Source organism: Camelina sativa, chromosome 4 (assembly GCF_030686135.1).
Source record: "Camelina sativa cultivar CO46 ecotype springtype chromosome 4, ASM3068613v1".
NCBI lineage: Eukaryota > Viridiplantae > Streptophyta > Magnoliopsida > Brassicales > Brassicaceae > Camelina > Camelina sativa.
Window position 1 is genome coordinate 2,208,021 of NC_141883.1, and position 23,088 is coordinate 2,231,108.

The following is a 23,088-nucleotide window of genomic DNA, read 5'->3' on the forward strand; positions in this document are numbered from 1 at the left end:
CCAAAAAATATGAAACCCAAAATTTAAAGTGTCTATTTATTAAAATCTTATTTGTTTGTTCTAAAGGCTCAAAGTTAAATGATTTTGCAATCAGCCTTCTATCATACTATTAACTAAAGAAAAAACAACCGATCAAAACGATTGTTATTATTATTATTTATTCGCTAATCGTTGTAACTAGCTATTTGATACCAAACTTGTATTTGTTTGTTTAGTGTTTTGGAACGAAGATGAGATATTGTTAATTATTATGACTTTCTGTTTGTTATCTGCTTCAATACTCTTCCCACTAATTAATTTTCTGACACGGTTTCTATACACTGTTGTAAATTTGATGTCTGATAGTGCAAGCCAAGCAATCTCCCATAATCCATAATACTTGTCTCTTTTTTTAGTTTTTTCTTTTTCTTTTGGGTGAATATGAAACTCTTATATTCAGTATTACTATTAACTCAGATACACTGATGATTATTGTGATATTTCAATATATTGTACATTTTTTTCTTTTTTCTTAATGTTCTAAATTGAATGATTTAGCATACTGTATTTCTATCATTGTTGTCGATATACTATTGTCCAAAATTAAATTTGGTAGATAAATTATTAATAGAATTATCCTATGCCATAATAAATGAAAACTAGGTCAAAGTGATGTAATTAACTAATGATGTTTTTTCTCTTTGTCCGTAGAAAAGTGAGGAAATAATTAGCTATGGCTATGGGTTTCATAGGTCTCTCTCATGCTTTATACTTTTATAGGTTTAAGGAGTGCCTTCACATCCAAATTCTACCTGCAGTTCTCTTCTCTCTCTCTCTCTCTCTCTCTCTCTCTCTCTCTCTCTCACATTATCTTCTTTCTTCAAAGTCTCTTAACTTTTTAAACCCAAACTAAATATACACTCCATACCATATCCTCTCTCTATTTATCAGATCCTCGTGGTTTAGATGCTTCTTTCAGATTATTCTCAAGAAATTTTTTGATTTTTAGAAGCATTTTAAGAGAAACTGCTTTTTCTGGTTGTGAGGGTATGTGCTCTTAATTTCTTCAGTCATTTCATTAGATTTAAAGAGAACAGTTTTGTTCTGAAGATATATACAATAAATATTAAGTCTTCTTCTTTATCATACAACCTTTATTTCTTCTACTTGAAATACGACCTTTATTTCTCAAGTGGGTTGTCAGCTTTTGTATTTTTTTTTCTTTTGTATTTTTCCGTTTTGTTCTCTATCTTTATGGACCTTCTAAAATTAGGGTTTTTTGCTTTTTGTTTGGAGGAAATTATTAAAGAAATGTGTTTAATGAGTAGTGAAGAAAGCTCTTCCTTTTTTGTTGCTTAATCATATGATATTTACTCAACGAGTTATCTTTACTCTTGTATTTTCTTCCTAACTAGTGTCGTCTTTGTCCCCAAACCAAGAAACACTTTTCCAGATCCAATAAACGGGTTTCAATTAACCGTGACTTCTTTTGTAGCAGAGAGCTCAAGAGAATGGAGATTGCAAGTCAAGAAGATCCCACTCCAATAAATACTAGCTACGGTAATAGTGGAGGTGGGCTTGGGAATCTGATCCATCATCATCATGCCAATTCTGCTCCAACATCCCTCAACATTACTACTCCAAACCCACTACAAGTCTCCTCAAATGGTAACGGTCTTGGCAAAAATCATGAATACTCTCATCATCATCATGTGGGCTACAATATCATGGTCGGCAACAACAACATCAAGAAAGAGAAACCTGTGGTGATCAAGTACAAGGAATGCCTGAAGAATCATGCAGCTTCCAAGGGAGGCAATGCCATTGATGGTTGTGGAGAGTTTATGCCAAGTGGTAAAGATGGTTCCATTGAAGCTCTCACTTGCTCAGCTTGTAACTGCCATAGAAACTTCCATAGAAGAGAAGTCGAAGGTGAAGAGAAAACCTTCTTTTCCCCTTACCTCAACCACCACCAACCACCTCCTCCGCAGAGAAAACTCATGTTTCACCACAAGTTGATCAAATCACCATTACCGGAACAAATGATAATGCCAGTTGGAGTCGCAACCGCTGGATCCAACTCAGAGTCAGAAGATCTCATGGAAGAAGGTGGCGGAAGAAGCTTGACATTCCGACATCCACCACCACCACCGTATAGTTACGGACATAATCAGAAAAAAAGGTTTAGGACAAAGTTCACACAAGAGCAAAAGGAGAAGATGATGAGTTTTGCGGAGAGAGTTGGTTGGAAGATGCAGAGACAAGAGGAATCTGCTGTTCAACAGCTTTGTCAAGAGATTGGAATCAGGAGAAGAGTTCTTAAAGTTTGGATGCACAACAACAAACACCATTTATCCAAGAAGAGCAACAACATTAATGACAATGTAGATCAGCTCGCTAATAAGGACGTTAATAACGCCACTACTGAAAATCTTGCTTCTGCTAGTCCTTAGCTAGTTAAGTTAAATTGTTGTTATAACTTCACTCATGTGATTACTTAATTAAGTACTTGCTCATCGTATGGTTAATGTTTTACCCTTTCTTTTGTTAATCACTGCGCTTAGGTAGCTACAAACATGTGTTTTTATTAGGGTACTATATAATCGTGGAGTGTATAAGATAAGGTTTCGATGTTTTCTAGTAATATGTTTGAGAAAATTATTGGCAGCCTGACCAATGCATTGGGATTTTCAATTTTTATTTATTAATTCGAATCATTAGACTTTGTAGTTTTTTTTTTTTTTTTTTTTTTTGTTAAAATTAGACTTTGTAGTTCGTGATATCATTTTAAGTCATATAGATCATTTATGCTTGCAACTTCTATATTTTGTGTGTATGTGTAGCGGAATTTTAGATCTTTATCGTGCAACTTTTCTCATATAAAGCTCTTTTTTTCTCTGACAAATGAGTCTCATAATACGTACTTCAATTCTTTTCAATAAAGTTCGTTAATAGTGCTCGAGTTGTCTATTTTCAGTTTTAAGAATAATTAATGAGTTATTAGAGGAAGTATATCAGAACAAAGTCCATAATATATAAGTGTAGTTCCAAGTTGTTGTTAAGGCGGTCTTGCTTTGATATTATATTTTTCCTATATCATAAATTATTTTGTGTACTTTGAAAAATGGCTAGGCTGTAGATGATCTGATTTCATCTCATGATCGAAAATATATTGCACGGAAAACAAAGAAAGCAATTAATTATGATTTCTATTAATGGAGAGTTGAACATTGTACTGGCGAGTGTAAGTCAAGTCCTATTATGTATGACGTAGTAGGTTGAGTAAATGTTTGGTTGGTGTCACAAGTAAACTCATTTATTATTAACCATTTATAGTATATTATTTCTTCTGTTTCAAAATATAAGATGATTTAGAGAAATTTTATGTTTCATAATATAAAATGTTTACAAGTTTCTATGTAACTTTTAGATTATTTTAGTATTTTATATTATGCAGTATTGTTTCTGATTGGTTTAACATGTTAAAAGTAATTATTTCTTAATCTGCGTGCTTTAGTTAAAACATCCTATATTTTAAAACGGAGGGAATATTATTTTATTTCTATTATACAAATCACAAATGTATATTTGAAAACTTATTGTATGAGCATATATTCTTGTAATGTGATATACGCAATGCCATGCATCATCAAAAGGAGTTCAGATTTTAAGATGTTCTGTTCCTTGTGATATCACATGTTTCATTTATTGTAATATTAAAAGCTAGCAATTTCAATTTGTTGTTTTATTGTAGTCTAGTATTAATGCTCGATGTTGTCGTTCAACTTCAATAGTTACGTGGAGAAAAAAAACTATTTCGTGGTAGATAACACAATTTGTGGCTTCTTGTCCCGAGACACGACTTTGCATATGCTGTTTTAACTTGTGTAGAGGTAAAAATAACACGATATTTCTAACAAAAACCTTGTAACAATCGAACTTTGAAACTCAAAATTCAAAAACGACATACTTAATTAATCGTCATTCTGTTTTCTTTTGGATAAAGACGTCATTATTTTGATAAAAAAAAAATGGATTTCATCAGTTATATTTTATACTAGAATTGACATAACAAATAGAAATTCAAATTTTAAGAAAGTCTACTTTCGACATACAGTCTCACAAAACTATAGCGTATTTTACGGTTTCGTAGCCGGTAGCGATAGCGACAATCAGTGATGTTTTGTTGATACTCATTAGCAATAACTATCAACAACCAAATCCTGTTTATTTCATAATTGTCGTAGACATCTGCAACGACCAACATTTTTTGATTTTGATGTGTATATTTTTTTTTAGTGATATAACTTTTTTACCCTCGTCAAAAAGTATCGCCATAACTTGTCGTTGAACCATTGACACATTGTTGGTTGCATCGCATCTCACTGGTTGCCGACAACTGACAAAAACAAACAAAAAAACTCTACTTGATCAAACTAGGAAACCCATCATGCTCTTCCGAGGAACATTGGGCCAAGGTTGAAAAAAACAAAGTAACTGGGCCAAGCCCATTTAGTATTAACCGACTAACTAAAGTCCCACAACGGCCCATTTATATATTTTTTTTTGTTTTATCAGCTTCCATCTCAATAGGGGGAGAGAGAGAAGCAAGGGAGAGAAATCAAGCTTCACGAGTACGGAAAATTACAGTATCATCTCCTCCATCTTTTTTACTTTCTTGAGGGCTTTCCTCTTCGCAACTTCAATCACCACTTGATCGGAACTCTCGCCTTTCTCTTTCGTCTCCGACGTTCTCTCCCCGTCGATTTCCATCTTCTCAGGTTTAGTTAGGGTTACCTTTTTTTTTTTTTTTTTTCCTTTTTGTTTTCTGTGCGGCATCGAAAAGTCCGATGATTTTGTTTTAGCGTTTAACTCTTTTGGTGTTCGTAGTCGTACTCGTAAGTATTAGGGTTTTGGTGGCGACGATACTTTTGATTTTATCGAACTTCTTCTTTGTGATCTTTGATTAATCAGAAGTTTTTCTTAGGGATTTTAATTAGGTTTTGTTACCGGGAGAGGATTAAGTCCTTCTTCTTTGTACTTCTGACTTTGTTTCATACGTTTTGACCTTTGTGGATGGTTTGATAGAGTGACATTGCTCTGAATAAGGCGTTTTAGTCTAAGGAATGTTTGATTCTCTTTCTATTGTGTAAAGAAGTTGATTTGAGATCCTTGTTTGATTGCAGTTTGAAGGGGTGAATTGGTAAGGTCAAGCCAAGATGGCGAACTTACAAGTGTCTGGAATAATCGAAAAGGTCTTTTTCTCATCATCTGTTTCATATTAAGCTTAACTTTGTTTCTGGGTATGTTCAGTATTCTGATTTCTGAAATTTTTTGTTTTTAATGTTCAGATGACTGGTAAAGATAAAGATTACAGATATATGGCAACCTCTGATTTGCTTAATGAGTTGAATAAGGATTCCTTTAAACTTGACCCGGACTTGGAGATGAGATTGTCTAGTATCATTCTGCAACAGCTCGATGATGTGGCTGGTGATGTTTCTGGATTGGCTGTTAAATGGTTAGCTTTCTTCTCTTTGAGACTTATGACCCACAGCTGATGTTATATCACTGGCATTCAATTGCTGTGTCTGTATTGCGATGTAATGCAGCTTTGTTTTTCTTGGCAGTGAGCCTTTTAAAAGCTAACTGATCTGTCGTTGACCTTTGATGTATGTGATTTTTTATTCCAGTCTTGCTCCATTGGTGAAGAAGGTTGGAGAAGAACGAATTGTTGAAATGACCGGCAAATTATGTGATAAACTACTGCATGGGAAGGACCAGCATCGTGATACCGCAAGCATAGCTCTCAGGACTGTTGTCGCCCAAGTTGCTCCTTCGCTTGCTCCTTCTATTCTTGTTACTCTTACCCCACAAATGATTGGAGGGATAAGTGGCCAGGTTAGTGATTGGGAGCCTGCTCCTCTTTTTGGATTGCTTATGCCACAGTGCCTAGGTTCTGACACAATTTCAGGATGCCTGTAGAATTACATTTCAAAAGACAAAATCAGGCAGATAGATTGATATCTATTGAAAATTGAGTTGATTTTATGAAATGTTTTGTTGGAGTTTAAACAGTTTAATAACTCCTGAATAAATTTTCGTAGACTAGAGCACAGTATACGTATATAATAATTTGCATACCCTATGAAATCTGAGATACTATCAAGTAACTAATTTTCTTCTTGCTTCTGAAGGGAATGAGCGCAGGGATTAAGTGTGAATGTCTTGAGATCATGTGTGATGTTGTTCAAAAATATGGAAGTTTAATGGCGGATGATCATGAGAAGCTATTGAACACATTGTTATTGCAATTGGGCTGTAACCAAGCCACAGTCAGGAAGAAGACTGTTACATGCATTTGTAAGTTCACAAAATTGAGTCAATAAGATTGCTGGCTAGTTCTGTCAGGTTTTAATCTGACGGGGCTCGAGTAGTAGCTTTCTTCATATATTTTAGAAATAGGGATTGCAGTTGTTGGTGTCAATTCTTGTGATAGCAATGCAGGTTCAAATGATACATTCAGTGCTGTTTTATTTGCCAGTCTTATATAGAATTCTGAATTCGATGGTATGTATCCTCTTTTAAGTTTATTTTTTCTGTGGTGTCAGCATCTCTTGCTTCCAGTATGTCTGATGATTTGCTCGCAAAAGCAACAGTTCAAGTTGTGAAAAACCTAAGTAATAAGAATGCAAAATCGGAGATTACACGCACCAATATTCAAATGATTGGAGCTTTATGGTACTTCTTGTCTATCCTTTTATATTGCTTTTAAATTTCTTAAAATTTCTTACTGTAGTGTTGTAGTTTGCTTCTGTTAGTGGTGCTTGTCCTACGCATCTACGACTAAGCTTCCTGTGGTTGTGATGGTATTTAATGTGTTTTTGTTTCAGCCGTTCCGTTGGATATCGATTTGGGACTCATCTAGGTAACACTGTGCCAGTATTAATCAAATACTGCACCAGCGCTTCAGAAAATGACGAGGAGCTGCGCGAGTATAGCTTACAGGTCTCATGCATTATTCTCTTTTGATATTAGGCGTGCAGTTTTAGTTTTCTCATCTAGTTACTAAACAGACAATTACTTAGGCGCTTGTAGTTTCTTTTCGTTTTCTGTGTTATTAAGTTGGTATTTTAATCTTAGCTTCAACAAAAGTGATATGAAAACTGTAGATAACATGTCCATTCTGAAATTTGACTGCAGGCACTTGAAAGTTTCTTGCTACGTTGTCCAAGGGACATCTCACCATATTGTGATGAAATTTTAAATCTCACTTTGGAATATATTAGTTATGACCCAAATTTTACTGACAACATGGAGGAAGATACTGATAGTGAGACTCTTGAAGATGAAGAAGATGAGTAAGTTCTAGTTTAATCATTAGAATAGTTACTTAGCTTCTTATGGTACACCATTATCTCAGTGACATTAGTCTTTTTTTCTCACAGCGAGAGTGCAAATGAGTACACAGATGATGAGGATGCTAGCTGGAAAGTTAGGAGAGCTGCGGCGAAATGCTTAGCTGGATTAATCATGTCTCGTTCTGAGATGCTCTCTAAAGTATATCAAGAGGTATATCTTTTTTCTGTAATGATTGAGACGATTTTATCTTTGATGACAGGACTGTACAAGAATCACTTTCTTGAAGAGATTTTCTTTCTTTTTACTCTTTGAGTAAACAAGAAACAAGAATCTACAGTAGTCTTTATTGTTCAGGAGTTCAGTAATTAGTCTCTTCTTGTGCAGGCCTGCCCGAAACTAATTGATAGGTTTAAGGAAAGGGAGGAAAATGTGAAGGTATGTAAAATATATAATGCTTTATGTTGCATTGCTACATTGTCGCTGATCTGATATCCTGAGGTACTATTGTTACAGATGGATGTATTCAACACATTCAATGATCTGTTACGGCAGACCGGAAATGTTACGAAAGGTCAAACTGACACCGATGAATCAAGGCAAATGTTCTGAAATCCTTTCACTCGAACAGTATGGACGTTCTGTCACTACCGAAACCCTGCAAACTAAATATGTACCTTTTGTTGATGCAGTCCAAAATGGCTATTGAAGCAAGAAGTCTCAAAGATTGTGAAATCCATTAATAGGCAACTGCGGGAAAAGTCTGTTAAGACAAAGGTATGAAAGTGTTAAACATTCGTTTTGGCATGGTTCCTCTTTTATAGATTCATAAATTCTTACCTATCTGTAGGTTGGTGCATTCTCCGTTTTGAGAGAACTTGTGGTTGTTCTGCCTGACTGTCTTGCTGATCATATTGGTTCACTTGTTCCTGGAATTGAGAGGGCGCTAAATGTTAGTGGCTACCTAATGTACACTTTTTATGGACTGTCAGTGTTACTCTTTTTCAAGTGCTCATTTTTCCTCTAATTTTTCCCTCTCCAGGATAAATCTTCAACTTCCAACTTGAAAATTGAAGCTCTTGTCTTCACAAAATTAGTCTTGGGATCACATGCGCCTCCTGTTTTTCATCCTTATATCAAGGTTGGGGAACAAAGTGTTCAGTCTATTGAAATTTGACCAAATTTTCAACGACTAGTGATGAGTCCATAGACTTCAAAACCCATTGTTCAAAAGTAAATGAAACTGATGACGGTTTCTTTGACTGACTCTTACTTTTATGTCATTGTAGGCACTTTCAAGTCCTGTTTTAGCTGCTGTTGGTGAACGCTATTACAAGGTGACTGCTGAGGCATTAAGGGTTTGTGGGGAACTTGTCAGAGTAGTTCGCCCAAGTACTACGGTGAGTATATACATTGAGATGTCATGTACACACTTACTGATTCAGTCTTTCTCTTGACTTCCGAAGTTTGAACCATATCACTGATTTTGCCCCCACTAATATTTTTTCTTCTCTGGTTTAGGCATTGGACTTTGACTTTAAACCATTTGTTCATCCAATCTACAATGCGATAATGTCGCGCTTGACAAATCAAGATCAAGATCAGGTCTGTGGCATGAATCTCCCTTTATAGTCTTGTTTATAAAAACCCATGCTTTTTGGGGCAATGGACCTAATATTCATATTTGAACTCTTTCAGTTCAACATTATGATTAATTACAGAATTGGAACTCTTTCAGTTCAACATTATTCGTAATTTTCTATCATATCCATTTCTTAATCTCTCTTCACTTCAACAGGAGGTCAAGGAGTGTGCTATCACCTGCATGGGACTTGTGATTTCAACATTTGGCGATCAACTGAGAGCAGAATTACAGTTTTGCCTTCCTGTGCTTGTTGATCGAATGGGAAATGAAATCACTCGCCTCACTGCAGTAAAGGTTGTTCTTGTGCTTCTGTTGAAGCTTTTTTCATTAATTTGTTTTAGCTCATGTATGTGATTGTGTTGGTGCATGCAGGCATTTGCTGCCATAGCCACTTCTCCGCTGCACATTGATCTATCATGTGTCTTGGACAATTTAATTACTGAACTGACGGGATTCTTACGTAAGGTATAATGACTTCTTACCAACATATCTTAATAGGCATCAAATATGCAGTTTTCTTCTGTTTACTTTCTCATAGTTAGTGAAAAATTCCCTGAAGACAATATCTGGTATTTAGGCAATTTGTATTAATGTTTTGTGAAACAGGCTAATCGGGTTCTAAGGCAAGCAACACTGGTTACTATGAATACATTGGTAACAGCCTATGGTGATAAAATTGGTTCAGATGCTTATGAAGTTATTCTTGTGGAGCTTTCATCTCTGATAAGGTTTGTTTGCTTCTCTGATGAAATTCCCGTGATGTTACTTTCTAGGTTGGTGTTTTCATTAAAAAGGTTGACTTTCGTCTGTCTTTTTCAGTGTTTCGGACCTGCACATGACAGCACTTGCACTCGAACTCTGCTGCACTCTGATGACTGGAAAGAGTTGCAGTGAAAATATCAGTTTGGCTGTTCGCAACAAAGTTCTTCCGCAGGCACTAACTTTAGTTAAAAGCCCATTGCTCCAGGGTCAAGCACTTTTGGTAAGTTTTCCTTTGCTGATGGAATTTTTAAATACTTTACCTGATGTTAAAGACATAAGAAGACAATGTTTTCTTTGATGCTTGTCACAGGATCTACAAAAATTCTTTGAAGCTCTGGTGTATCATGCAAATACGAGTTTCTACACCTTGCTGGACTCATTGCTATCTTGTGCTAAGCCCTCACCTCAGTCTGGAGGTGTCCCAAAGCAAGCATTATATTCAATTGCACAGTGTGTGGCGGTTCTTTGTCTCGCAGCGGGTGATCAGAATTGTTCGTCTACAGTTAAAATGCTTATGGAAATCCTAAAAGATGACAGTGGCACAAATTCAGTAAGCACTTCCAATTTTTTATATGTTTCAGAGCCAGTATGGATTAGATTCAGGCTTTTCTCCCTTTGAAGATTCAAGCTATATGAAGGCTTTTTTTTTTTTGTGCTGATGGTTTTCTCGTGCAGGCAAAACAACATCTTGCCCTGTTATCTCTTGGTGAGATTGGGAGAAGGAAAGATCTAAGTGCACATGCTGGCATTGAAACAATTGTCATCGAGTCTTTCCAATCTCCTTTCGAAGAAATAAAGTCTGCAGCATCTTATGCTCTTGGAAACATTGCTGTTGGCAATCTATCCAATTATTTACCTTTTATCTTGGACCAGATTGATAATCAACAGAAAAAACAATATATTCTCCTTCATTCGCTCAAGGAGGTATGTTTTCCTGAACAAGTATCCATATTATATTCTCAGAGTATATAAACGGCTTGATATTGATTGTCAAAAATAAAATAAACGGCTTGATATAATATCTTGTTCCTTGGTTTCAGGTTATCGTGAGGCAGTCTGTTGATAAAGCGGATTTCCAGAATTCCAGTGTTGAGAAAATTCTCGCGTTGTTGTTCAACCACTGTGAAAGTGAGGAAGAGGGTGTACGGAATGTTGTTGCTGAATGCTTGGGAAAAATGGCTTTGATAGAACCTAAGAAGCTGGTTCCTGCACTTCAGGTAGAGAATAGCTTTAGAACAATTGCTCTATCTGTATTTTTTACTCATTTGCGCGGTCATACTTAGTGATGAGTAATACTGTATTGTATTCTGAATTTTATAGGTGAGGACGACGAGTCCAGCGGCTTTTACTCGGGCGACTGTTGTTACTGCTGTGAAGTACTCTGTAGTGGAACGGCCTGCGAAATTAGATGAAATCATCTTCCCTCAGATTTCTTCTTTCCTTATGCTGATTAAAGATGGCGACCGGGTAAGTAAACTAATTTAACCTCTTATGATAACAGCTTAAAACATCAATAAGCATTGCTGTGTGATCATAACTTCTTTTTTCGGTTCCATGGTTTATGCAGCATGTTAGGCGTGCAGCTGTCTCAGCTCTGAGTACTTTTGCTCATTATAAGCCAAACCTTATTAAAGGACTTCTCCCTGAATTGTTGCCTCTTCTTTATGATCAAACCGTTATTAAGGTAAAAAACTTTAGCAAACTCTAGTGATTAATCTAGAAGGTTTTAATATTCATTCATCGCCTGAGACATTTCTGTTTTGCAGAAAGAATTAATTAGGACGGTTGATCTGGGCCCATTCAAGCATGTTGTTGATGACGGGCTTGAGCTGAGGAAAGCGGCTTTTGAGTGTGTATTTACTCTGCTCGATAGCTGTCTTGATCAAGTGAATCCTTCTTCTTTCATTGTTCCTTTCCTCAAATCCGGATTAGAAGGCAAGTGTTTCTGTCTTGCTCTTATGTTTAATTAAGGTTTTGGCGATTTTCTTGATTATCTTATATAACATGTATCCGTGTTTATGCAGATCATTATGATCTGAAGATGCTTTGTCATCTTATACTCTCCTTACTAGCAGATAAATGCCCCTCAGCTGTACTTGCTGGTATGTTTATTATAGCTTCCAAAATCATTACTTCAGACCCGAAAAATAAAGAGAGATTTTTTTTTCTGATATGTCCTTATGATATATTTCAGTACTGGATTCTCTGGTGGAACCACTGCAAAAAACAATAAACTTCAAGCCAAAGCAAGATGCAGTGAAGCAAGAGCATGATCGTAATGAAGATATGATCAGAAGTGCTCTTCGTGCAATATCATCACTGGATCGTATAAGTGGGGTGGATTATAGCCATAAGTTCAAGAGCTTAATGGGTGACATGAAGAGGTCTGTTCCATTGTGGGAGAAGTATCAGACAATCCGGAACGAGTAGGTTTTTTGTCTTGTTTTGTGTATGTGTTGTTTCATTGAAAAAAGCAATCGATGATGATTTTCGGGTACAGCGAAAGAAAGAGTTGATAACATAAATTTTCTGACTCGGCGGAAAATGGTTTTTATTGTTCGACGGAAAAGGAATTTTTATGATCTACTTTGTTTCTTCTGTGTTTTTTTTTGTTTCTAAGTTGTTTTTTTGGCTTTTGGTGACAATTTCAGCGGTTTTTACTGTTAAGTGGAATATATAATTTCATTCAATTAGCAAAACTGAGTAACAACTGACGATAGTAACGACGTGAAGGCACTTTTAATTGATCAAAATAATGAAACAGCAAGCAGTCCAATTCTACTACTAAAATATCTTGGCATTGTCCAATTCCCAATGGGATAGCATCCGTTCAAATTTGACATGACAAAAGTTAATAATTAATTGCTCTAGTTTATTAATATTTGCTTAATATACCGTTAAAGTCTAAGAGTGTAAAAATGGGTAGAACCTCGGCTTATCCTGTTTGTCTACTATTTTAACGGGTATACATTAAGTTTTTATATCCATATAAATAAATGGATAGTGATGGGTTCGTCGAATAAACCAGTAGATTTAACAAGGTAAACCCATTAAGATTATAGGTTACCCATGGGTTAATCGAAAAAAATAAAAATAATATATATCTAATATAATAATTTTTTATTTTGGTTTAATGAATTTTTGGCTTTAAGATTTTAAGATGCTTTTTCTATTTTAATATTTGATATTATTTTCTTAAGCTTAAAAATTTTGGTTGGTTTTATAATTCTATTTTATATAATATGTTATGGATTTAATATTAATTATTTTATTTTATTTTATTTATATATGGATAGCCCATATAACTCATTTAACCATTGGATTTTATATTATTGGATTTAGGTATATAAATTCAACCCATTATAATAAATGGATCGGATTGAATCCATCTGCAAAAATTTTGAACGGACATGGGTATGGGTCGGATCGGATTACCCATTTTGACACCCTATTAAAGGCCCGTGACAAAATTCTTATAGCCGTTTGTCCATTATAAACTTCTATCAAACTTATATATATAAGTTAATCTCAAAGTTAAACCAATTATATTTCTAGCAGTTTGCAACTCGAAGGAGGAGAAACAAGAAGAATGTTCGGTGACTGCTGTATTGGTCGGCTCTATTCATAGTCAACTTCAGAGTCAGGGATAATGACAAGATAAAACTAATCTTTAATTCATCATCTTACAAAAGAGCAGAAATCCACGCAAGTACGCGGGTTTAGGTCTTTTTTTGTTTTTGTGTTTAGAGGTTTTTGCTGAAAGGACTATTTAAGTAGCTGAAGAAAATCCTTGAAAAAACATAAAGAAAAATCACTCATTCATCAGTGCCCTCACCATTACCAGACTTGAGATGAAGATGCTTCTCTCGCTTTTGGAAGTCTGTCAAACCTTTCCCACTCCCAGTCACACCCACTTTTCCAAATGGATCTTCTGGTGATTTGAATATACTCTCTTTCTTCCTCCCTGTGAAGAACCCTACCTGCTCAACGAAAAGCCGTTTCAGAATCATACCAAAGAGTAATAAAAGCCATAGAAATTCAGTTTCCGTGTTTAAACAAACCTTTTTAGTTTTGGCTTTAGTTGTCTGAAACTGTTGCCAAGCATTTTGTTTCTTGTTCTGTACAACCTCGAGTTGCTCTTGCCTCGCCTTTGACTTGAATGCATGTATCTTCTTACGCTTTGCTATTTTCTGTAAGAAACAAGTGAGACCTCTTTACTAAGACCTCATGGGACCAAAAAGCTAAGGGGTGAGAAAAAGAATCTTGACTTACTACATCCTCTGGATCATTAGGATCAATTTTAAGCTTTGCTGGTACAGTTTTAGTTTGAAAGTCAGAACTCGCAGCCTGCTCAATCTTTCTTTTGAGAGCATTTTTGGTAGCTTCAGCTACTCTCTCAGCTTCCAAGAGAGCATTGTGCTCGATTGGCCTCACATTATCTGGATCAACCTAAATTATAAGAAGGCAACCTCGATTTAGTTATCTTAAAAAAAGCAAATAAAACTGGAATAGAAGCATTACCTCTTCCTTGTTTCCCCACTCATCATAAGCAACAAAATAGCCATTTACAGTATGTGCCTCGATGGTCGCATCATACCTGAACATTTAACTAATCAAACAAAGAAAAAAAAAGGGGGAAAAATACGTAAAGAATACAGTAGATACATCATGAATTACAAGAGACCCAAGAGTTTTCCTACATACCACTCGCCATCGTCACTAAAGACAGCTTGCACTTTTGTTCCAACAGGGAGCTTACCCTCATGGATTGGGTCATTCCTTGAATCCTGAACAAACAAAGGAATACAATCACATGTTAATAACCAAAATAATATGAAGTAGCTCTACATGGATCTAACTTCAAATGGTTATGAAAAGAGATAAGATGACAGACATAGACCTACCATCTTTTCCCAAGCAGCCTCTAAATCTGGTGATCCAGCAGTTTCCCCGGCACTAACCCCAGCATTGGACAGAGAGATCTCATTTTGCTTCGCAGTTGCAAGAAGTTCCTCTGTCAACGCAATCACCTATGTGGTAGAAAACAAGTTTCAGCGATTGAGGATTTCTAACAGTATCACACAATATATATATATATATATATATATATGTTTAAGATTTTCAGAAGTAAAACTTCAGGGATCGAACACGAGAAATCAGGAGACAGAAGCAGGCTGGCCATCATGACCCATACTAGCACACCTGCACAATAACCAAGATAGAAATGATGAATTCTTTGCTAACTCTCCTACTTTCATGTATACTCCAACAACTGCTTTTGGCTGACCCAAAACTCCAATGCCGGAGTTACATGGCACTCTAAAACATACTCACCTTTTCAAACCAAACAAAACTCCACTGTATCCGATAGCTGTTAAAATGATGTTGCTATTTTGAACAACATGATGATTCCTTCAAAAGAGGGAGGGAACAGAAACATAAAGGGGACAATACACAAAACATATAAGCTCAAGTAACCTAATCTTATTTGGTGGTATATCTATGCCGAAGACATACAAATCGATTCTTATCACTCAAGCTAAATGAGACAAGTAAAAAATGAAATCGACAATACAGCAGAAAATATTTGATCACACAAAACCATGATTTAAGTGACTAAAAGTAGGATTGATCACCTCTTTAAGCTCCTTTTCCATGTCAGCATATTCCGAGTTTCTAGGGTCCTCTGACAAAAGCTGCCTAACCTGAGAACCAAAGTACCAAAATTCAATCAGATAACCCAAAGGAGAAGCAAGTACATGATCACATCCTATTAAAACTAAACCAAAAGGTCATTCAATTTCACAAACTATCTACCCTATAAGTAAGACAAACATGAAATCATCAAAAAGGCAGGTTCGAAAAAATCAAACTTTGAACCAGAATTCGAAACCCAATGTACAGTGAATAATCCGTTTCAATCACATAATTAATTTCCAAAGTAAGAAGATACAATGAGACTTAACAACACTTGCTCGATCAACGAATCCCTAAAAAAAAAAACCATCCTTACGAACCCTAACTCAAGGAGCAATCACACAAAACCCTAACCTTGGATCAAAATCAAGCAATCCATACTCAATTACTCTTCACCAATCTCTCAATTACACATACAAAATCATAAAACAGAGGAGAAGACAATTCAAACCTGTTCGAGCTGTTCTTTGTACGTAGAGAGATTCGACGCTAACTCTTCGATGCTCACTTCTTCTACTCCTCCTTCCATTTTTTAATCCGAACTCACAAAACTCGTTCTCGTTTTCCTCTTCAGATAACTTTTTCCCGATAGCTCTCTACACTGATCTCTCTCTTCTCCGATGACTCTTTTGTCGCGAAGATATTTTAAGAGAAAGAACAAAAAAAAAAAAAAAAAGGAGAAGACGCTTTTAATTCTAAAACAAAACTGCACGCCGTTTTTGTACCATATGGTTCCAAAACGCGGCGCGTTTGCTTAATTTTTAATTTAGCCCTATACTTAATAACTCTTATAGATTTATCCTAAAATAAATGAAATTTTTAATATACCCTCTCATACACCATCAAACCTGAATACAAAAAGTGGGGACTAAAATCTCACATCCTCTTTCTATCAAAACAATTTCTCAAAACCATTCAATGGTAAAAAAACAATATTACCCTTAATAAATGTTGTTTTCGGCTATTTTAGGTTAAATATAATTAAACCAGTAAATGTTCAACGAAAAACACAGTAGCTCAGTGGTTGCAAGCTCCATGCGCATGCGCGCGCGTCCAGGGTTTGAATCCTACTATGCGGGGTAGTGAGAATAAGTAGGGGTTTTTCAAATTGGAATTGGAGCAAAAGGGGATAGAGAAATTGAGTTCTACAAAAGGGTTCTCACTTTCCTCTCGGCAAAATACCAATAAAGTTTAACAAGAGTTAGTTTAGATCTACAACTTGATATTGTTGTTGATTTGTTCGTACAACAGAGTTTGCAAGTGTCTCATTCATAAAAAACTGGCTTTTATTTGAATTCTAAAATGTTCTTTTATGGTATGAGGTTCAGATTTATGTTGTTTGGTTGAATGATTCAAAGGGAACTGTTGTATTCATGCTATCACTAATCTCTTGTTTTCATACGATGGCAACGTGACTAGCTAGTTTATCAGTACATGTTTACATAAACCTCATATGTGACATTTACAAGCAACCTACTGGAAAAGGCCAACAACACTAAACATTAGAGCCGCCTCTAAATTAATCTTGTTATTTCCATCATTTCAACAAACAAAGATGAGGTGAGATGAGGTGAATTAAGCATCAAAGCCGAATTCAAAAACAATGGCGATTTCTACATTACTCTCAATCTCTCCTTTCAGTCTATCTTCTTCCTCATCAACAAAAACCCATTTCCTAACTACTACTAGGGTTTATTCATCATCATCATCTTCGACTTCTCCCAAATTGAATCAAAACAATCGTTTCCTAGGGAGTCAAAGTTCCAGTCTTTACTACCCATTACGCCGCAATTTCACCAGATTCTCTTCTTCTCTAGATGAGTTTCTCGGAAAAGCCAAAGAAGACAAAGAAGGAAACGAAATCATCCAGCTTCCGTCATTTGGTGTGAACCCTGTTAAATTCGCGATTTACGTTGCGTTGTGGGCTTCCTTCTCTTTGCTTTGGTTTGCTAGGTCTGGAGATGCCAAAGCCGCTACTGATTCAATCAAATCATCGAGCTTTGGTCTCAGAATCGCCGCCACTCTTCGCCAATTTGGTTGGCCAGACGAAGCTGTTGTGTTTGCTTTAGCTACACTTCCGATTATTGAGCTCCGTGGTGCTATTCCCGTTGGTTATTGGATGCAGCTGAACCCTACGGTTCTCACTTTCTTCTCTGTTCTTGGGTTAGTTTCTCTTAAATCTTCACACCCTGCATTAGTTTAGGCACATCTTGATATTGTTGTTGATTTGTTCTCAGAACAGAATCTGCAAGTGTCTCATTGGTGATTATGGTGACAAAAATGTGAAATTTGAGTCTGGCTTTTCTCTGAAATGTGTTCGAGGATACACATTTTCTATTGTTTAGTTGATTCTATAATTAGTTTGACGAAACAAAGTTCAACAAGTGTTCTCATTTCTTTTGAATTTGTGATGGATAGGTGATAACTTGTGTGTGGATATGGCAATGTGTCTTGTTTGAGGAACACCTTTCTGTTGTTTAGTTGAATGAATCTATTAGCTTGAATGAGATTTGAGTTATATGTATGTTAGAGCAAACGTTCAATCCATTTTCTTTTTATTCCATTATGTAGCAACAAGAAGTGTCACTGATTTTGTGTTTTTTGCAGCAATATGGTTCCAGTTCCGTTCATAGTACTTTACCTCAAAAAGTTTGCGTCTTTCTTGGCGGGTAAGAGCCAAACAGCTTCTAAATTACTCGACATTTTATTCAAAAGAGCTAAAGAGAAAGCTGGACCAGTTGAAGAGTTCCAATGGTTAGGGCTAATGCTCTTTGTAGCTGTTCCTTTCCCTGGAACCGGTGCTTGGACAGGAGCTATCATAGCATCGATCCTCGACATGCCGTTTTGGTCTGCTGTTTCGTCTAATTTCTTCGGCGTAGTGTTGGCTGGACTGTTGGTGAACTTGCTGGTGAATCTTGGTTTGAAACAAGCCATTGTAGCTGGTATTGCTCTCTTCTTAGTATCTACATTTATGTGGAGTGTTCTCAGGAACATTAGGAAGTCTATAAAACCATCTCTGCCTTGAATTGGTTATTAGATGTTTAGTTGTAGAAGAGTTCTTAACATTATTGGTTCTTTTTTTTTTTGCTTCAACTGTTAATAATAATGTTTAAGGGATTTTGTGTTGGTCTTCTTTTTCCCAAATCACCTTTCTCATCAATTCAAATTATGTAATTTATCATATTTTGTTGTAAAACAAGAGGATTCAAAGTGTAGAATCTCTTATTCTTAATGATAGAATCGAATAGAGGTTACAATATATATAGCAATGACAAAGGCTAAACCTAAACCAACTAGGAAATAGTAAATAGGCCATGGGCCATCGACCATGGGCCTTACACATCAAGACATATAACGGGCCGGTTATGGAAGTCCACTCCAAGTGTTTTACAACACTCCTCTTTGGATGACATAATCGTGCCGATGCTAAGGGATCAGTGCAATACGGTTGGGGGTGCTGCCTCATTAAAACTTTACCAGGAAAACCCAATGGGACAAAACCATGGTGAAGGAAAAATAGTACAACACGCATTGCTCCCCCTGTTCTAAGCATCCCTAAGGTCCTTAAGCTTCCGCATTCCAATCTGGTGCATGAGCTTCTTGAATGTAGTTGTCGGTAATGCCTTAGTGAGGAGATCGACTGAGTTGTCGCATGATTGAACTTGCACCACTTGAACTTCTCCGGCCTTTTGTAGTTCATGTGTGAAGAAGAACTTGGGTAGGATGTGCTTCGTCCGATCTCCCTTGATATATCCTTCCTTGAGTTGTGCGATGCTGGCCGTATTGTCTTCAAATAGTACCGTTGCTTCCTTATCGTCGGCCATGCCACAATTTGTCCTGATATGTTGAGTCATCGATCTCAACCAAACACACTCACGGTTTGCATTATGTGGATCCGATAAATAACCTGCATCAACAAAACCAACTAAACCTTCGTGTTTATAGTTAGTATAATATAAACCCAAACATGTAGTTCCTTGTAGGTATCGCAACACATGTTTAATACCGTTCCAATGCCTTTGGGTCGGACAAGAACTAAATCTTGCTAAGAGGTTCACGGCAAAACAAATATCTGGTCTAGTGTGGCTAGCCAAAACATTAACGCTCCTATAGCACTGAGGTATGGCACTTCAGGACCGAGAACTTCTTCATCGGCCTTCTTTGGACCAAATGGATCTTTATCCAAATCAAGACTCCTTACAACCATTGGGCTGGTCAATGGGTGAGCTTGGTCCATATTAAACCTCTTCAGTATCTTTTCTGTATATGCCATTTGATGCACAAGGATTCCATTATCAATGTACTCAAGCTGCAATCCCAAACAGAACTTAGTCTTACCTAGGTCTTTCATTTCAAATTCTTTCTTTAAATACTCTACTGTTTGGGCAATTTCATTAGAGGTTCCAAGGATGTTTAAATCATCCACATACACTGCTATTATTACAAACCCTTTGTTTGCAAACTTCTTTATAAATATATATGGACTAATTGGGTCATTTTTATAGCTTTCTTTAGCTAAATACTCAATTAATCGATTATACCACATTCGACCACTTTGCTTCAGTCCATAAAGGGATTTGTTCAGCCTAATGCAGTACTGTTCTCGAGAACCACTCTTATCTTTGAGCTCAATACCCTCTGTAATCTCATATAAATTTCATTTTCCAGTGGACAATATAAGTATGCGGTTACAACATCCATTAACCGCAAATCCAGTTTCTCTCTTATAGCCAGACTTATTGGATATCTAAAAAGTCGTTGCATCCATCACAAGGGAGTATGTCTCCTCATAATCTATTCCTGGTCTTTGGGAGAATCCTTGTGCTACAAGTCGTGCCTTATATCTCACGATTTCATTTTTCTCATTTCTCTTCCTCACAAAGACCCACTTATGTCCAACTGGTTTTATTTCAGGTGTTGTCCTTAAGATCGGACCAAACACACTTCTCTTTTTTAAAGAGTTTAACTCCACGTCAATGGCTTCTTTCCACTTTAGCCAATCTTTACTTTGAGTGCACTCTAACATAGACGTGGGTTCATGATCCTCATTTATCTCAAGTGCTACCTTATATGCAAATACTTCATCAATGTCGACATTCTTGCGGTTCCATTGTATTCCAGACATGATATAATTTATTGAGATCTCATTATTATCAATACCTTCAGGACCTTGAGGTTCAGCGTCCCAAACCTCATTTGGTACCTTAGGATTTGCCGCGGCCATGTCTGCATTTTCCTTAACCTTGGTTTGATTTGCACCTTTCTTAGATTTTCGAGGGTTCTTATCTTTGGAACCTAATGGTCTACCACGTTTCAAACGGGCCTTAGACTCTGTAGCAACTTGATTATTGTGTTCCTTCTGAACATCAATACGTACTGGTGCATTACAAGCTGGTATGTACGATTTAATTACTCTCTTTGGGTCAACAAAGGAATCTAGCAATTGAATAGCTAGCTTTTGCAAATGTATAATCTTTTGGACCTCTGCCTCACATGCTAGAGTCCGAGGATCTTGCCAATTTAAGGATGTTTGATTCCATGATATTTCTTTGACTAGCTTGTTATTCTCTCCACCCAACATAGGAAATTCGGATTCAGCAAACTGACAATCCGCGTATCTGGCCTTAAATAAATCACCTGTAGTTAGCTTAAGATACTTAATAATGGTGGGAGAATCATATCCAACATATATTCCCATCCTCCTTTGAGGTCTCATCTTAGTTCTCTGTGATGATGCAATCGGTACATAAACGACACACCCGAATGTCTTTAGATGGGATATGTCTGGCTCATGACCCGTTAATAATTGGGATGGCAAATATTTATGCTCACTATATGGCCTGATGCGTACAAGCTCTACTGCATGTAATACTGCGTGTCCCCAAGCCGACACAGGAAAGCTGCGACCTGATAAGTAATGGTCGAGCAATTAATTGGATTTGTTTAATGAAGTATTCAGCTAATCCATTTTGTGTATGGACATGTTCCACAGGGTGTTCCACACTTCCCCCCATGGACATACAATAATCATTAAACGCTTGGGATGTAAATTCACCAGCATTGTCTAGACTTATAGTCTTAAGTGGATAATCTCTTTGATTATTTTTCCTGGTGATAGCCTCATAATGAGTTTCCCTTGTGTACATGCTACACACGTGAGATTTTTAGGGATAACTCTTCTCTCTTTTAGAGTGTGCCCTTTAGAGTTTATTATCAGCTTACACATCATGTTAGAACCCGGATGGCCAAGCCGGTCATGCCATAAAGTGAATTGTTCATTGAACATTTTATTCATTGCCAAATTAGCTTCTATCATATTAATCCTAGCATGGTAAAGACCAATGGCTAGTGCAGCTATAGCTCTAGGACTTTCTTATGTTCTTTAGTTTCAACATGTAAACCATTCAAACGAATGTCTTTTAAACTCAATAAGCTCCCTTTGAGCTGGGGGAATATAAGGCATCACGTAGTTCAAGATGTGTGCCATAAAATATTTTTCTGGCCGTAGCCTTCATTTAGACTTGCTATACCCACTATCTTGCTAATATTGGCATCTTTCATTATGAGATTATGCAAAATATCTCCTATCCTTCAAAATTGTGTGGCTTAATCCACTATCCACCACACTTATGTTCTTGTCCTTAGCCATTTTCAATAATGGACAAGAATTTATGTTTTAAACTTTTAAAGTAGTAAAACAAACAAGTATATATATTGAAGGAAATAAAATAATTGAATTTAAACCAAAATAATAATCCAAAATAATAATTCAATCAAATGCAAAGCATAAAATATAAAATTAAGCCAGTACAACTTTTGAGTTTAATTATCTTCTTTTAAGCAATCGGATGTTTCATAGTCCAAGTTGGTCATCATTCTCATGGTCAAAGTCACCCTTACCATCGAGATGCACCAAATTGGCTTCTGGATTTTTCTTCAAATTCTCTTGATAGAGATCAATAGGATGCTCAACTTTTTTCCCATCTTGTCTCAATGATTCGGCATACAAACAGGAGATGAGACTTGCATATGTTTTAAAACCTCTTTCACGAATTTGCTGCTGAAGCAGTATGTCATTAGTGTGAAAGGTTGAGAGTGTCTGCTCTATCAAGTCCTCATCACTAACCTCCATACCACATAATTTCAATCTTGAGGCTATCTTAAATAGCTCTAAATTATACTCATCCATGGATTTAAAATCCTGGACCCTTAGGGATTTCCAATCGACTTGAGCCTTTGGTAGGAGCACCATCTTTTGGTGTCCATATTTGTTTTTCAACTCTGTCCAAAGCTCAAGAGGATCCTCAATAGTGAGGTACTGACTTTTGAGGCTTTCATCCATATGATGGCGTATATACATAATTGCCTTATACTTATTTCCTTTAGAACAGTTATTATCATCCTCAATGCATTCGCAAAGCTCTTTTGATTTCAAGTGGATCTTAGTATCCAATGCCCATTGTAAATAATTATCGCCAGAGGCGTTAAGGGCTGTGTACATGAGGTTGTTGAGCTTTGCCATCTACAATGCAAAACATACATCCGATCATTAGCATGCGGTATTAGACCCCGAATCATGCAGATAGGTCATGCAGTATATGAGACCGAAACATGCCTTTAAACCACTCATAGGTCATGCGGTATAT

The 23,088-nt window shown here is 36.4% G+C and overlaps 4 protein-coding genes across 6 annotated transcripts; 3 read left to right on the plus strand and 1 right to left on the minus strand.

Moving 5' to 3' along the window:
* Nucleotides 1–760: 760 nt before the first annotated feature.
* Nucleotides 761–2,638, plus strand: LOC104779595 (zinc-finger homeodomain protein 3-like). The gene is made up of 2 exons (XM_010503964.3): nucleotides 761–1,026; nucleotides 1,478–2,638. Exon 2 carries the CDS (start codon nucleotides 1,491–1,493, stop codon nucleotides 2,430–2,432), a length of 942 nt encoding a protein of 313 aa, XP_010502266.1. The 5' UTR covers nucleotides 761–1,026; nucleotides 1,478–1,490; the 3' UTR covers nucleotides 2,433–2,638.
* A 1,895-nt stretch (nucleotides 2,639–4,533) lies between these two features.
* On the plus strand, nucleotides 4,534–12,331 carry LOC104779596 (cullin-associated NEDD8-dissociated protein 1). The gene is made up of 28 exons (XM_087509753.1): nucleotides 4,534–4,760; nucleotides 5,166–5,234; nucleotides 5,331–5,500; nucleotides 5,673–5,880; nucleotides 6,177–6,342; nucleotides 6,591–6,720; nucleotides 6,873–6,987; nucleotides 7,183–7,340; nucleotides 7,428–7,551; nucleotides 7,726–7,776; nucleotides 7,855–7,937; nucleotides 8,031–8,115; nucleotides 8,189–8,290; nucleotides 8,381–8,479; nucleotides 8,628–8,738; nucleotides 8,860–8,943; nucleotides 9,137–9,277; nucleotides 9,356–9,448; nucleotides 9,590–9,711; nucleotides 9,803–9,965; nucleotides 10,056–10,295; nucleotides 10,421–10,669; nucleotides 10,786–10,962; nucleotides 11,066–11,212; nucleotides 11,313–11,429; nucleotides 11,512–11,680; nucleotides 11,770–11,847; nucleotides 11,940–12,331. The coding sequence occupies exons 2-28, from the start codon at nucleotides 5,199–5,201 to the stop codon at nucleotides 12,173–12,175; spliced, it is 3,654 nt and encodes a 1,217-aa protein (XP_087365879.1). The 5' UTR covers nucleotides 4,534–4,760; nucleotides 5,166–5,198; the 3' UTR covers nucleotides 12,176–12,331.
* A 1,064-nt stretch (nucleotides 12,332–13,395) lies between these two features.
* LOC104779597 (uncharacterized) lies at nucleotides 13,396–16,154 on the minus strand. Of its 3 annotated transcripts, XM_010503967.3 has the most exons (8): nucleotides 15,894–16,154; nucleotides 15,382–15,450; nucleotides 14,650–14,775; nucleotides 14,450–14,532; nucleotides 14,267–14,342; nucleotides 14,018–14,194; nucleotides 13,807–13,935; nucleotides 13,396–13,725 (listed from the first exon to the last, which is right to left on the minus strand). In XM_010503967.3, exons 1-8 carry the CDS (start codon nucleotides 15,969–15,971, stop codon nucleotides 13,561–13,563), a joined length of 903 nt encoding a protein of 300 aa, XP_010502269.1. In that variant the 5' UTR covers nucleotides 15,972–16,154; the 3' UTR covers nucleotides 13,396–13,560. The 3 variants fall into 3 exon arrangements, with proteins under 3 accessions (XP_010502269.1, XP_087365880.1, XP_087365881.1); XM_087509754.1 differs by lacking the exons at nucleotides 15,382–15,450; nucleotides 15,894–16,154 and adding an exon at nucleotides 14,896–14,942; XM_087509755.1 differs by lacking the exons at nucleotides 15,382–15,450; nucleotides 15,894–16,154 and having other exon boundaries at nucleotides 14,267–14,354; nucleotides 14,650–14,706.
* An 891-nt stretch (nucleotides 16,155–17,045) lies between these two features.
* Nucleotides 17,046–18,471, plus strand: LOC104779598 (uncharacterized). The gene is made up of 2 exons (XM_010503968.2): nucleotides 17,046–17,605; nucleotides 18,050–18,471. The coding sequence occupies exons 1-2, from the start codon at nucleotides 17,046–17,048 to the stop codon at nucleotides 18,465–18,467; spliced, it is 978 nt and encodes a 325-aa protein (XP_010502270.1). The 3' UTR covers nucleotides 18,468–18,471.
* Nucleotides 18,472–23,088: the final 4,617 nt, after the last annotated feature.